This window comes from Camelus ferus, chromosome 15, assembly GCF_009834535.1.
Source record: "Camelus ferus isolate YT-003-E chromosome 15, BCGSAC_Cfer_1.0, whole genome shotgun sequence".
NCBI lineage: Eukaryota > Metazoa > Chordata > Mammalia > Artiodactyla > Camelidae > Camelus > Camelus ferus.
The window spans coordinates 25,449,950-25,462,844 of record NC_045710.1 but is presented as its reverse complement, the minus strand read 5'-3'; the positions used below and the strand labels follow the sequence as shown (position 1 = coordinate 25,462,844).

General features: G+C 41.3%; 1 protein-coding gene across 4 annotated transcripts in view; it reads right to left on the bottom strand.

Moving 5' to 3' along the window:
* CRIM1 (cysteine rich transmembrane BMP regulator 1) overlaps nucleotides 1-12,895 on the bottom strand; it is a 186,692-nt gene that overhangs the window by 142,275 nt on the left and 31,522 nt on the right. For 3 of the 4 annotated variants that reach the window (XM_032497337.1, XM_032497336.1, XM_032497338.1), the window contains exon 2: nucleotides 6,046-6,219. The exons of the other annotated variant lie outside the window; for it this stretch is intronic. In XM_032497337.1, the coding sequence (XP_032353228.1) occupies nucleotides 6,046-6,219 (174 nt within the window). The remainder of the gene's footprint in view (nucleotides 1-6,045; nucleotides 6,220-12,895) is intronic. 4 annotated transcript variants of the gene reach the window in all.

The following is a 12,895-nucleotide window of genomic DNA, read 5'->3' as shown; positions in this document are numbered from 1 at the left end:
TAAAACAAAGGAGGGTTTTCTTAAGTCCCAAGTGCCTTCCTCCTTTTGCAAAATGTTCACTGTGTAGCTCCACATAGGAATCAGTTCCACAAAACCCATACTATTCCAGTAATCCATGTGACATGGGATGCAGCAATGCCAAAAAGTCTATTTAAGAACATATTTTATGGGTCCCACACAGATATCCCTTTGGCTACACTCTGCCTGGTGATAAATCAGTGTGAATGGGGTTGACTTTATTTTCCTCAAGAATTTCACAAGGTTATATCTCTTTGTGGGAAAAGCTGACATCTCCTCAAGGACATGTCTATCTCTGTAGTCCTCAGTAAACTTACCGTGAAGCTATGCATGTATGAATGTTACTTAATGAGTCAATTACATCAAAAATTACTTAAATGACAAATAGCTCTACTTAGGTGTCAAATTTGTCTAAAACAAAGCTCTTAAGTCCTCCTTAAGTCCTCCTTAAATCTGCTCTTGGTCCTAGTAAAGAGCACTAAAATTTGCACAAACCCCAAATTTAAGAGTTCTCCTTGACTCTTCTTTCTCTCACCCCCACATGTAATCCATCAATAAGTCTAGTTCCAAATCATCTCAAATCCACCCACCTCTCCATTTCCAGCTCTCAGGGCCAAGTCCCCATTATCTCATACCTGAACTACTGAAAGAACCTCTACTTGTGGACGCTTACCCATTCCTGCATCTTTCCAGCCCCCTCAAGTCTCTTTTCCACCATATTTCTTTAGAACACATATCAAATTGCATCACACTCTTGTTCACAATCCTTCAACAGTTTTCCTGTGCACTCATCAAAGATCCACTTATCAAAGATCCACCAACATCTCAAGGTCGTGTGTGATCTGACCCATATCCTTCTCTCCCTCCCTCCCTCCCGACATTCCAGCCACATCGACCTTTTTGCTTCTTCTTGATATTCTCTGAACACACCAAGCCCGTTCTCCCCTCAGAGCTTTCGCACTTGCAGTGCCCTCTGTACGGAATTCTCTCCCCTGAGATCATCACAACTTGGACTCCTTATAGTCAGACTTCAGGTCAAATGTCTTTCCTCCATGGAAACCGTCCCTGACATCTGTATCTAAAACAACTTCCCTAGTCAAGCCGGTAATTCTCCATCATAGCACCCTGAAGATTATCCTTTCACAGCACTTATCATACCACGTGACCCTTTCTCCCTTGCTTTTGTGTTTACTTTCACCCTCCCCTTCTGCATGTAAGGCCCATGAAGACTGTGTCCTCGGCACCCGCACCTGGGACTAGGATGTGCTTGGCACTCAGTGAGGATCTGCTGAGGGGACCAATAAATGAATGTTTTCTACTGTGTTTTACATCCGTCTCTGAACAGGATGTGGCTTCTTATTTCTGATTACTTCCTGAATTTATGACAACCACTCTGAATTACAGTAATTTCTTAAGAAAATAAAAGCTACTCACCCCAACCTGGAGTCACATGCAAACTTAAAACTCCAACTAGCTCACTGTATCATGGAAGGCTTTTGTATCAACTTTAACTACCATTACCAAGCCCAGAGAGGCTCCTCCAGGAAACCCTGTGGCAGGCCACAGAGGCTGGTACTGCTTTTGCTAATCTGATGGTGTGGCGCTCAGTGCAGCACCCACCAAACCAATGGCAGACGGATACTATGACATCGGATCATCAACTTTGTTAAGATCAAGGTGGGATGACTCGCAGGTCATTCCCTTTATCATTTTTTCTCTTCCTCCTCAGAGAGAAATGCAGATGATTCTGACAAACCGTCCTGTACAAAGGTGTGGCTGGCTGTTAACCAGTATCCTATTTCCTCTAAATTTGTGACAAACTGATTTTATGATGATGTATTCATATATTTTGGGAAAGAAAATATTTGGTAAAATCCATGACCAATGCCCTCCCTTTTAAACAAATAAAAGTAATACACAGGAACTTTTTAAATACTTCCAAAATGCCAATATTCTTCATAAATCTATAAACATCCTGCAATGATTTTCACCCATTTTTTTAAATGGCGCTGTAATTATGCTTAGAATTCATGTTCAGGATTCACCCAAACATAGAAATGGGGACCCATGTGCTCTGATTATGTTCTGGCAAGAACACTATTCCTTCTGCCCCATTCCCAGCTGCATATGTACCTTAATATCACACAATGCCCCAAAGAACCGTCCTCAAAAGAAGGCTAGAACTAACTATTCACCTTCCCATAAGAAACCGCAAGAACGTATAAATTTACCAGGTCGTTCACCATCTCCAGACTCTTAATCTCTCCTGGCCCTGCACAATCACCCATGCTCTGCACAACCCTCCCTCCTGAATCCTCCTACTGTGCCTTCTAGAACTCATGGACTGTCCTCACCAAAATGTCCCCAATTCTCCCCTGCAGATGCTCCCTTCACCTTCCTGCTCTAATTGAAGCCTGGGTGCTCGTGCTCCCCAACTGCTCTCTGTCCCTTGAAGCTGTCGCAAGTGCGGATGGGGGTGTAAATCCTGGGGGTGGGGAACAGATGTCCTTTTTGTTCTCATCACTTTCAGATCATTCCTTCTTTTCCCCTTAAAAAAATAACGCCTTGTGTGTGTGATGCACAGGTCGCCAGATGAGGTACCAGCTCCATGAAGTTGTTGCATTTGTCTCCAGAACCTCTGCCTCAGTGTCCCTTCCCTACTCACTGCTGCCAGGAGCAGCAGCGGGACAGCCAGTCGTGATGCACACTCTCCTGCATAACCCTCAACTTCAGTGCCCTTCTTCTTCCATCTGACTCATCAGGAAAACTCCTAACCCTGGTTAAACCCACGTCTCCACCTCCACGGCGTCTGTACCAGCACTGGGGAAGAGCACACCACCGTGCTGGCTGGCCTCTCTTCAAACTTATCACTGCTGACCTCAAGCAAGCTGTCGGCACTAGCAGGAGACCCTAACACATCCCCTACTTAATCCCCTCATCCTCCCTCTGAGATGTCTATTTTCCATTTCCTCTCTCCTCAGGTTTTCACACCTCTTCTTCCACCTCAGTGTCAGCTGACACCCTTGTTCTATAACATCTCTGAGAATTAGGAGCGATTTTACTCCTCTCCCTTCTCAAAGACTTTGCTCCTGCAACCATCACCTTTCTTACATCACTAGTTTCTTCCTTTTTACTAGGTCATTCTTGTCATCATTCAAACATGCTCTATTACCCCCTGAATTTCAAAAGTCCCTCTTGACCCTAGAATCCTCTAAAACAACCACCTTCCTTTTCATTTCCACCTTATAAACATCTCAAAGGAGTTTTTACATTTCTGTTACTTGTACTATCATTCTACTATTTCAGGTTAGGAACCCTAGCATCTTCTTTGTGTGTTTTCATCTGCCCCTTATCTGTTATCTGCACGTTCTTCCATTAAAACAGTGTGTATCCATCTCTTCCCTGCTCTTTCCCCAGCGGCCCCCAGCCCAGTCTCTTGTGGCACCACATCTAAGTAACAGAAACAGCTCTCCAAGGAGCCTCCTGACCGCAGTCTCTCCCCTTGCTAATTCCTTCCATACCCCTGGTCTACTTAACACTGATTTCGCCACGCTCTGCTGCTCTCTGCTCATAAACCTACACTGATTCCTGACAGCTCAGATCACCAGGCCTGAGCTCCCTGCTCCAGGCCCAAGACGCCCTGCCTCCCCGCCTTGATTTCCTATTACCTATTAACATAAAATCTTGCTCTTTTAGACTCATTTTCCCAGTGTCTCACATACAAGTCATGCAAATCTCACTTCTACATTTTAATCTTTTGTCCAGATCATTCTCCTTCCTGGAACCCATTACCATTCAAATTAGACCCCATCCCCTCCACAATACCTTATCATATAATTCCAGGTCACATTCTTTGTCCCTAAATTCCTACAGCATTCCAAGTCTGCAGTGCTGTTAATGATTTAATCATACACAGTGATATATCATCACTCTTTCATTTGCAATATATACTTGAATATACAGAGAGCTTTTCCTTCAAAATGGCTTCTCAGGAAACGGAAATCCCTCAATACGGACATCTTACAAGACCTCAAATATTGCAGCGTGCTTTATTTTGAAAAACAAACTGCTATTTGTGGAAGATACATTAACCTTAAATGACCTCAACCGATTCTACTTTTGGATTATATAGAGGCCATCTGACAGTAATCTGTGAAAAAAAAGAGGGGGAGGACGGGGTAAAGAAATTTAATCAGCTTCAGCGATGATTCCTGAGGGAATGGTCTCAAAATTGGAAGTGCTGGATCTCATAAACAGCCTTTTTAGAAACACTAAAAAAAATCAATGCAGTGAATCTCCACGTTGCAGAGATTGTAAATATACACCTCACTAATTAAAAATGCAACTGTCCTAGTATTATGCGAAAAGACAACCCGTTGTAGAACAAAACTTCTTGTGATAACCTGGATTCAAAATCAGCTGCATCTCCAATGACTTGGATGGCAGTGCTCAGAAAAGGGTTTTAAACCAGGGGAGGCAGCGCCAGCAAAGACAGTGATGGCAATCAAGATGCTTTTGAAACATGTGAATAAAACAGTTTCATGAAATGTAAAAAACAGCAAAAAGTAGTCATCTAAGCTGCTGTATTATCATATATGATGTGATTTTAAATATGCATGAATAATTAATTAAGTAGACATGTGACCTCTTCATCTAGACTCAGTATTATCTAAGACTCTCTGTGGTTTTAAATTTTTTATTTCTATTGTTTTCTACCATGCTCTCTTTTAGTGATTCAGCAGCATTAGTAAACCCAAAAAGAAATGCTATTTTAGAGGCTACTGTACATTTCTTATTCTTCACTATCATTTAAAACATCTTGGAAACTTAATTCAAAAACTTCAATCCTGGGTGAGAAGGGATAAACTGGGAGTTCGAGATTTGCAGATACTGACAGGTATATATAAAACAGAAAAACAACTTTATACTGTATAGCACAGGGAAATATATTCAATATCTTGTAGTAGCTCATGGTGAAAAAAATATGAAAATGAATATATGTATGTTCATGTATGAGTGAAGGACTGTGCTGTACACTAGAAATTGACACAACATTGTAAACTGACTATAACTCAATAAAATAAAAAAATTTTAAAAACAAAACAAAGAAACAAAAACATTCAATCCTGCTCTACTACCTTCATGAGCTTGATTCTGGACTTCAAAAATCACTGGTATTCCAAACTCTATTACCAACTCCTCCACCTTAAAACAGTATCAATGCAGAGATAAAAGGTATATTTAAGAATGTCTTGTTCAGCCCTCTTTTTTTCACCCAAGAAACCTGGGGCTAAGAGAGAGCTCAAGGCTGACACTCAAACCCAGACCTCACCCTCTTAATTCTGGCAGCAAGGCCCAGCACTGAGCTCTAGGTGTGCCACTCATGATTACTGCAGACACGAATCAGATTTTCAAGTCCTCAATCTCTTCTCTAGGTTTTATGCATGAATGTACAAAAGGTATGGGCCACATTAATATAATTTTCTTGTTATTTTAACGTGATTCCTGACTTCATTCCAGAGGGGATGCGCCCAATCACCTATGTGATTTTGCCCCGTGGCAAAACCAACCTCAGCCTTTGATTGTCACTGCAGAACTCTCCCACCTCCTCTAAAGAGATAGGCACTCCTGCCAGATGAGCTGCAATTCTAATTAGCACCCTCCGCACAGGGCACCATCCCACGGTAAATCAAACGGAACACACGTGGTGACAACAGATGCTGATCTCAAGCACGCCACGTGTGCAATCATCCATTATGCAGAGGTGACCCAGGCAAGCTGGCACAAACAACCCTGCCCGTACTACCGCAGTATCACCACTCCACAGCTTTCAGGAAACACACACGTGCGCACGCACGCACACGCACACACTATCACCATCGCACCTGGTCAACGTTCTGCATCTTGCTTGGGATCATCAAAGCTACCGATCTCTGTAAGCTTGTCCTTGCCTTTTCAAGCTCAAATACTATCACTTCTCAGAGTCGCACAATGCTAAGGCTTACGACTGAGAAAACCAGGACTTACCCTCAATCCTCTTCAAAGCTGAAAGGCACATATCCTTCCGTGGAAACTCAAAGGGATTGTTACAGGTTCGAATGGTGTCACACTCACATTTCCCATTGATTATATTGCAGCCAGAGACAAGGTTTTCATTGCATGGTTCAAAACCAAGCAGTTGGTCATCATCCCAGTTCTCATCTGTAAAACAATTAACAACCACATAATGTTTGCTTTGTTAGCTTTATTCAAAGACCTGTACCAAAGCAAAAATGTGCAAGGATGTTAAGATGAACATCTGATTCTGACATCTCAATTTACAGAAAGGCGGTGTGGCCGCAATTTTACAAATGAATGAAACCCAACCTCCTAATAAATGGGAAGACTGACATATAGCCATGCACGCCAACATTAAATAGCTATATATACAGACATCTGTAATCAAAAACCACTACTTCTCTGACGTGTTATTATAGTAATAATTCAGATTCCTTTACAGGTTTTAACTTTAAGCAAAGATTCCAGGATTTTCCCAAGTTCAGTAAAATTACAGGAGTCGCATCTGTCAATCTACAAAATTATTCCAAAAATCCCACGGTTTTTCCACTCTAGCTGGTAGAGACCAGCTTCAGGTTTAAAGCAGCTCTGCAACTTCCTACACCAAGTGGGGATGACAGACGTGAACAGACCACCCCAAAGTCAGGGGTGGGGCACAAGAGAGGAGGCGTCCTCCAGGGCCCTTCAGCACAGATGCGCATGTCTGTTACTGCCCGCAACCAAAGCCGGAAACAACAAACAGAAAGAAGAGCTACAGCCTAGCGAGAGGCGGAGGTCGTCCAGTTCTGAAGCTGAGACCCAATCAGCGTCCTGTGTCATGGAATGGAGCTGACTGTAAGAAATAAAGTAGATTTTAAAACCAACTTTCATGGGACCCAGTTCAGACAAATGAAGAAAACAGGACAGAGCCAGAGGCAGACTCAAAACCTTACTAATATTCCTCACAGTTGAAACACCTCTTGTAGGAAGCCGGACTATTTCTCTATGAGCCTCTGGGATGTTATATGGGTTTTTCTCCCTCTTAACATTATCTTAATAGATACTTTATCACACTTTAACGGGTACCAACTATTAAATAGTAAACATGTTTCTGATAAACCATATCTGGAGAGAATTTTTTTAAGTGCTTGAATTTAAGATACTTAAACCTGTTGCTCAAAGTAAGGCAGGAATAAAACCATCTAAAGAATGTATTTTCACAGAAGACAGTGCAAACAAATGGCTATGATTTTCATAAGGCTAACTTTTCCTTCCGGTGACACCACTGACTTACTGCCTAGATCAGGGAAAGACTGTTCTCCTTCACCAAAATAAATAATTTTCTTGTCAAGGGGTCTTTAGAAGAAAGTCACTTACAAAATAAAGAGTTTCAGGGCGATTCTTTGAAAAAGGAGAACAGCAAACCTCCTGTGTTTTGATTTCAGGAGATCAGGCTCTCTTATTTAATCAAAGCGTCAGTTCTTAGTAAAACAATTTTAGAAGTTTAAACAAAAACACCAGTTATCTGCTATAAAGTTTGTTTTCCTATTTAGCCTGTGTTTGGTCTCTAGAAATAACAGGTATATAACATGTACATACACGATGGAACATTCCTGTCTTCAAGATGACAATGAAATTACTAAACTACTTCGAAAGGAAAATCAGAATATACTGAAACAACTCAACATGGTAAAATAAGTGATGATTTAGTCTTTAGTTACAGAACATGACAAAAAGGCACATGCAAATGATTTCTTATCTCTGTATTTAATTATTGACCTGCTATCAGTACAACCAGCCTAATCCAGTTCAGTGAAATTTACCACGAAGGAATTTTTGTGACTGTATATTCAGATTTGTAATTCAAAGTGAGTTTAACCCTAGGAACTTAAAAACTAGTAAAAAAGTAAATTTGAACCACTGAAAAATTCTATTTCTCCTCTTTCTCGTCCCATATTCTGAGAAGAAATCTCTTTGTAAATATGTGCAGGTCATCTATTACCAAATTGAGTGGATTTGGATGAAGACTTTTTCCCACAATAAACATCCCTTTCTTCCATTATAACTGGAACTCCCTGAAGACATAACTCCTGAATCGCAGCAGCATTCTCCAACCTGTCTCCCTGCAACTGCTCTCACCCCTGCACCGCCCCACTCCCCACACTGTCATCAGTCCTCTTCCTCAATGGACAAACCTGCTCAGTCTCTCTTGCCAACCAGAAAAGTCCAAACTGTAGAATAGAAGGTTCCTCACAATAACAGCTTGTGCCTACCTGTGCAGACTCATGCAACAATCCCTCACGCATCCCAATACTTTAAGAAGCACACTGAGATTCTCACTACAAATCCTCAATAAATGCTGCCATGCCTTTGTTCATGGAGAACCATCTGCCTAGAACACTTCCTCCTCTCCTTCCTCTGATAATTCCTATTCATCCTTCAAGACCCAATTCAAAGGTTACCTCTTTTCAGACATCTTCTCCAACCCTGAGCTGCTGTATCCTCTATGCTTCTACAAACACCCACACACACCTTTTGTCCTTTCTGGTAATGCTTTTAGGTACGTCAAACTTCCCCATTAAACAGAGTCTTCATGGGCAGGAGCCAGTTCTTATCCAACTTTAAATCCCCCTCACCCTGGGATTTAGTACAGCATTTAATAACTATATATACATTTTATGTCACTGGTATGGTCCATGCTGCTGGCTATGGTTTTTATTTTTAATAGAAAGTATCTTGTCAAAAATGTATATATAAAAAAAACCACAAAGAAAACTACATTTCAATATAATGAACATGTTTACACAATAAAAATCTCATCTTAAAAAGCTCATTAGTGGAATGTTAATGAGGCATGAATTCTGAAGAGATGCTCGGCCATCCTCTGGCACCTTTCTCTCCAGGCATCATCTGTCATTAGTCTCCTTCCCAGCTCAGCTCCAGACCTCGGCCTCTTATCACCTGGCTGGCATCAACAGCCCTTCCAAGGAGTCTGTCTCAGAGCCAATTTGTTTTCACGGCCAGATGCTTTTCACCACCTCCCTGCAGGAAGACCATTTTCCCTGAGTGTGGAATCAGAATTCAAAGGCAACTGTTCTTAATGCTCTCCCCGGCTCCTCCCTGCTCTCAGCAGAAAGGCAGCAGTGCCAGGCTGCACCTGATGACGCACAGGTAAGCCTGCCCATCCCCTCGGGAAGTGACACCGCCACTGTGTCCAGTCTGGAGCCATCCGACTCTGATGCCAAAAATGACTTAAGTGCTTTTACTTCCTTCTCTGAGAGAAAGCCCTTTCAGTTCTCTGCCTCCATCCTAATCAATACTTTGCTTTTCTTCTTGGCAAACAGTTCCCTTAGCAACCACTGCTTTATAAGATCAAGTACAACATGCTTCTGAGACAAATGCTTTTATGTTTTTCTATTACAGAACATTATACTTTAAAATAATATAACAGCCAACCAACAGGGATTGAAAGCAAAAAATTTAGTGAGGTTTGATTATATGGAAACCAAATCTGAGCCCAACAGTGCTGCTGACGGCACTTGGCAAATCTGATGTTTTAAAATCTCTTTTCCTAAGTAAATCCACACATACAGCACAAAGATCAAGGTTCTGATTCTGACATAGTTCCTGATTTCTCCTTGGACTGATCAGTGGGTTTAAAAAAAAAAAAAGAAAAGTAGTTAGAAACAGGAGTACTGCCCTTTAACTATTTATATCAAGTAGTCTTTTTCCTGGTCCTCTCCATGTGACAAGAAGCCTGAAAGGTCAAGATAATTGAGATACAAACTTAAAAATACATTTGCAGAGGTAACTTCTGCAAAGTACCAAATCCTAATGTGATTTTCTCCAAATATGAAATGAGAGAAATCTAGTAATTCCATGGATAAATTAAAATGCATGTATGTTCAAGTATGTCCAAAATGTGAGTACTCCAGTAAAGAAGAGTCAGTTATAACTGCAAACCTAACATTTCCACTGCGGTGTTTAGAAGACATCTGGAAATACGATGCTTTACCTGAAGACAACTGAGGCGTTTCAGGAAGGAGCAGGATTACTTTGTGCATACTGCCCTTTTCAGGGAGTAAGATGTGTAATCAAGGGTTGAAATTTAATAAAATTAATAACTTACACTGCTTCGGGCCATTTTAAGGGAAACTGATTTATTTGGTTTATTTGGTTACTAGTATTTACTTCCCTGCAAGCGCATAGTGGTGACTGACTAGCACAGTTTGGGGCCAAAGTTGCTTCTCATGTGAAGATGCCAGCAGTTTTACCAGCACTGCTTCTGCACCACCAGTGTAAACGTCAACACAGAATAAAAGCAGATAACATGTTAATATTACTGTGAAAATAATTTTGACCTTGTATATACTACCTGTGGCCCACACTCAGAACTGCTGTTCTAGAGAGCATGTCTTACTGGTACACCTGGGCCAAGACAGCACAGGACCCACGTCCGAGAAGCAATAAAAGGACACTGAGGACCTTGTCTCCTAACAGTTATCACTGAACCATAAAAACACGTATTTCTTTAATGTCATTTTAGTTAATACATACTTTGAAAAAAAAAAAAATGATGCGACTATAATGCAGAAGGTGTGTTGGTTCATATGGGATTTTTCTTCCCAGAACATTAATGTTATGAAAAGATCAGGAACAAGCTTTCTCACGCTAAAAGGCAAAGTCTTCGCAATTAAATAAACACCTTAAAAAAGGCTTGTAATCTTGTTTAAATTCCTTCCTTTAGTGCAAGAAACAGCTGCTCTAATGACTACACTTGCCACTACATTTAACTATCCGAGGAGGCTGCATGTACAAATAAAAAGGCTAGAGACACATATTCTCCCCTGTGTTTAAAAATCATGATGAAGAAGCTTCCCCTGGATCTTATGTTCAATTCTGATGAAACTAGCCTCCATTAAAAGTAAACGTCTCCAAGGCCCCACGCCCAGAAGCAAGCAGCATGAGCTCAGGAGTGTGCAAGGCTGCAAGGACAGGCTGCCCCGGCTCCAGGTGCAAATGTTACGGGCAGCTTACCTGGGTCAGGGTTTTTATTTAGATTCTTATTATTTATATTATCCTCTGGGTACACAGTTTCATAGGTTTTAAGTCACCTATCCCTTCCCTATTTTTTCCAACAACTCTCTTATTTTTAGTGCAGTGAATGGTTTTGCAGAATTTTTTTTTCTTTTAAGAGTGTACATATGGTACTAAAGCAAAAACACTGAAACACCTGTACTTCCAATAGCCACCTTCAGCCTCATCCTGGACTTGGTCTTTCTGCCCCAGACTACTTTTCAATATTCTTGATGGTGCCTGAAATTCCTTCTTTCCACAGTTGATTTAACAGATTCTAAGTGTAAAGGCTAATAAGAAAAGAGTAGTGATTGTGAGGGTAGGAGAGGGGGCCTGGGGGAAAGGATGTGAAAGAAGGAGCCTTGGAAGATGTACAGAGATACATGCAACTCCAGATCTGGGAAGCAGTGGCCCCGGGGGGCTGCACTCACCCCCTGACACACACCCCGTGCCCAGGGGCTGGAGGAACCAGCCACGGCAACCCTAACCGGTCCTAGACTCCATCTCTCCGCTCCTCAAATATCTTTCCGTCTGCATGCTGGTGTCTGAAATTCCACTAACATGGAATAAAATGTTTCAGGTATGACTGTACTTATTGGACAAAATACTGTGTGTTCATCTGAAATCTCCAACTTCCTGCAGGCAGAAGGCATTTGTAAACTCAGAGCCTTACCTTTTCTACCTTGTATCAGCTTAGAGTAATGGAGTTTACTCCAAACCAAGATATGGCTGCACCCCATTATGTGGCATTCCATTTACCAGAAATATGCTACAGTAGATACTAAAAAGCAAGGCGCAAATTCATGGTACACACTCAGAAGCTCACAGTAATGGAATTCTGTTGGCAGGAGAGAGGCTTCTGGGAATATATATCAAATTAATTCTCCAGCTGTTCACATATCCCTGTGGCTACAGTAAGATGCAAATAGCTAATACTGGCATCTCTTTCCATGCCAGCCTAGAAACTCCTGTGTAATGTAAAATTGCTGCTCTTAACTCCCCCAGCTCCCGGCTGGCTGTTATCAGACATTCAGCTGTGCTCAAGGAGGAATCTAATGCAGTGGGCTTTCATTCTCTCCACTTGTAGTTTAAGGCAGATATTCCAAAACCTGGTGCTTCCCTCTCCCTCTCTTCCTTGTGCTATCATCAGTGCAAAGCAGGGAGGGCAAATGATAGTTATCAGTAGAAACGATTCATGTTATAAAAACTTGTTTTATAGCCATTTCCACACAGTGAAACATGTTAGGCATATGTAACTATGTACCAGAGGCAAAGCCTGAATCTAAAACAATGGAAATACTAAAATATGCACACACAAAATTTTTAAAGACTCTTAAACCAATGCAAACCTCCTAAATACATAAGAAACATGGCCACTGATTCATATTATGTTCACGTGGGGAAGTCTTTAAAAAAAAAGCACAGTACTGATCCAACTTACCAAATCAATTTACAGTAAAACATGTACGAATGATAAGTCACAGCAACGGAACATGCGCTTTCGTCAGACACTTCAGCAACACAACAGGAGGGGCCAGAGGGGAACTGCAGAACGTGAAGTCATTCATTTTCATTCATCCTTTCTTTCCAATCATTCATTCCTCAAACAGATACTGATACCTATCATACAGCAAAAACTGAACAAGGCGCTAAGGACTTAAAACGCTAGAAAAGAGGAGTTTACAGTACAATTTCGCACCACTCTAATCAAAATCATACCAAATATGTGAATAAAATGTTCCTAGGAATCCTGAAACAGAGGAAA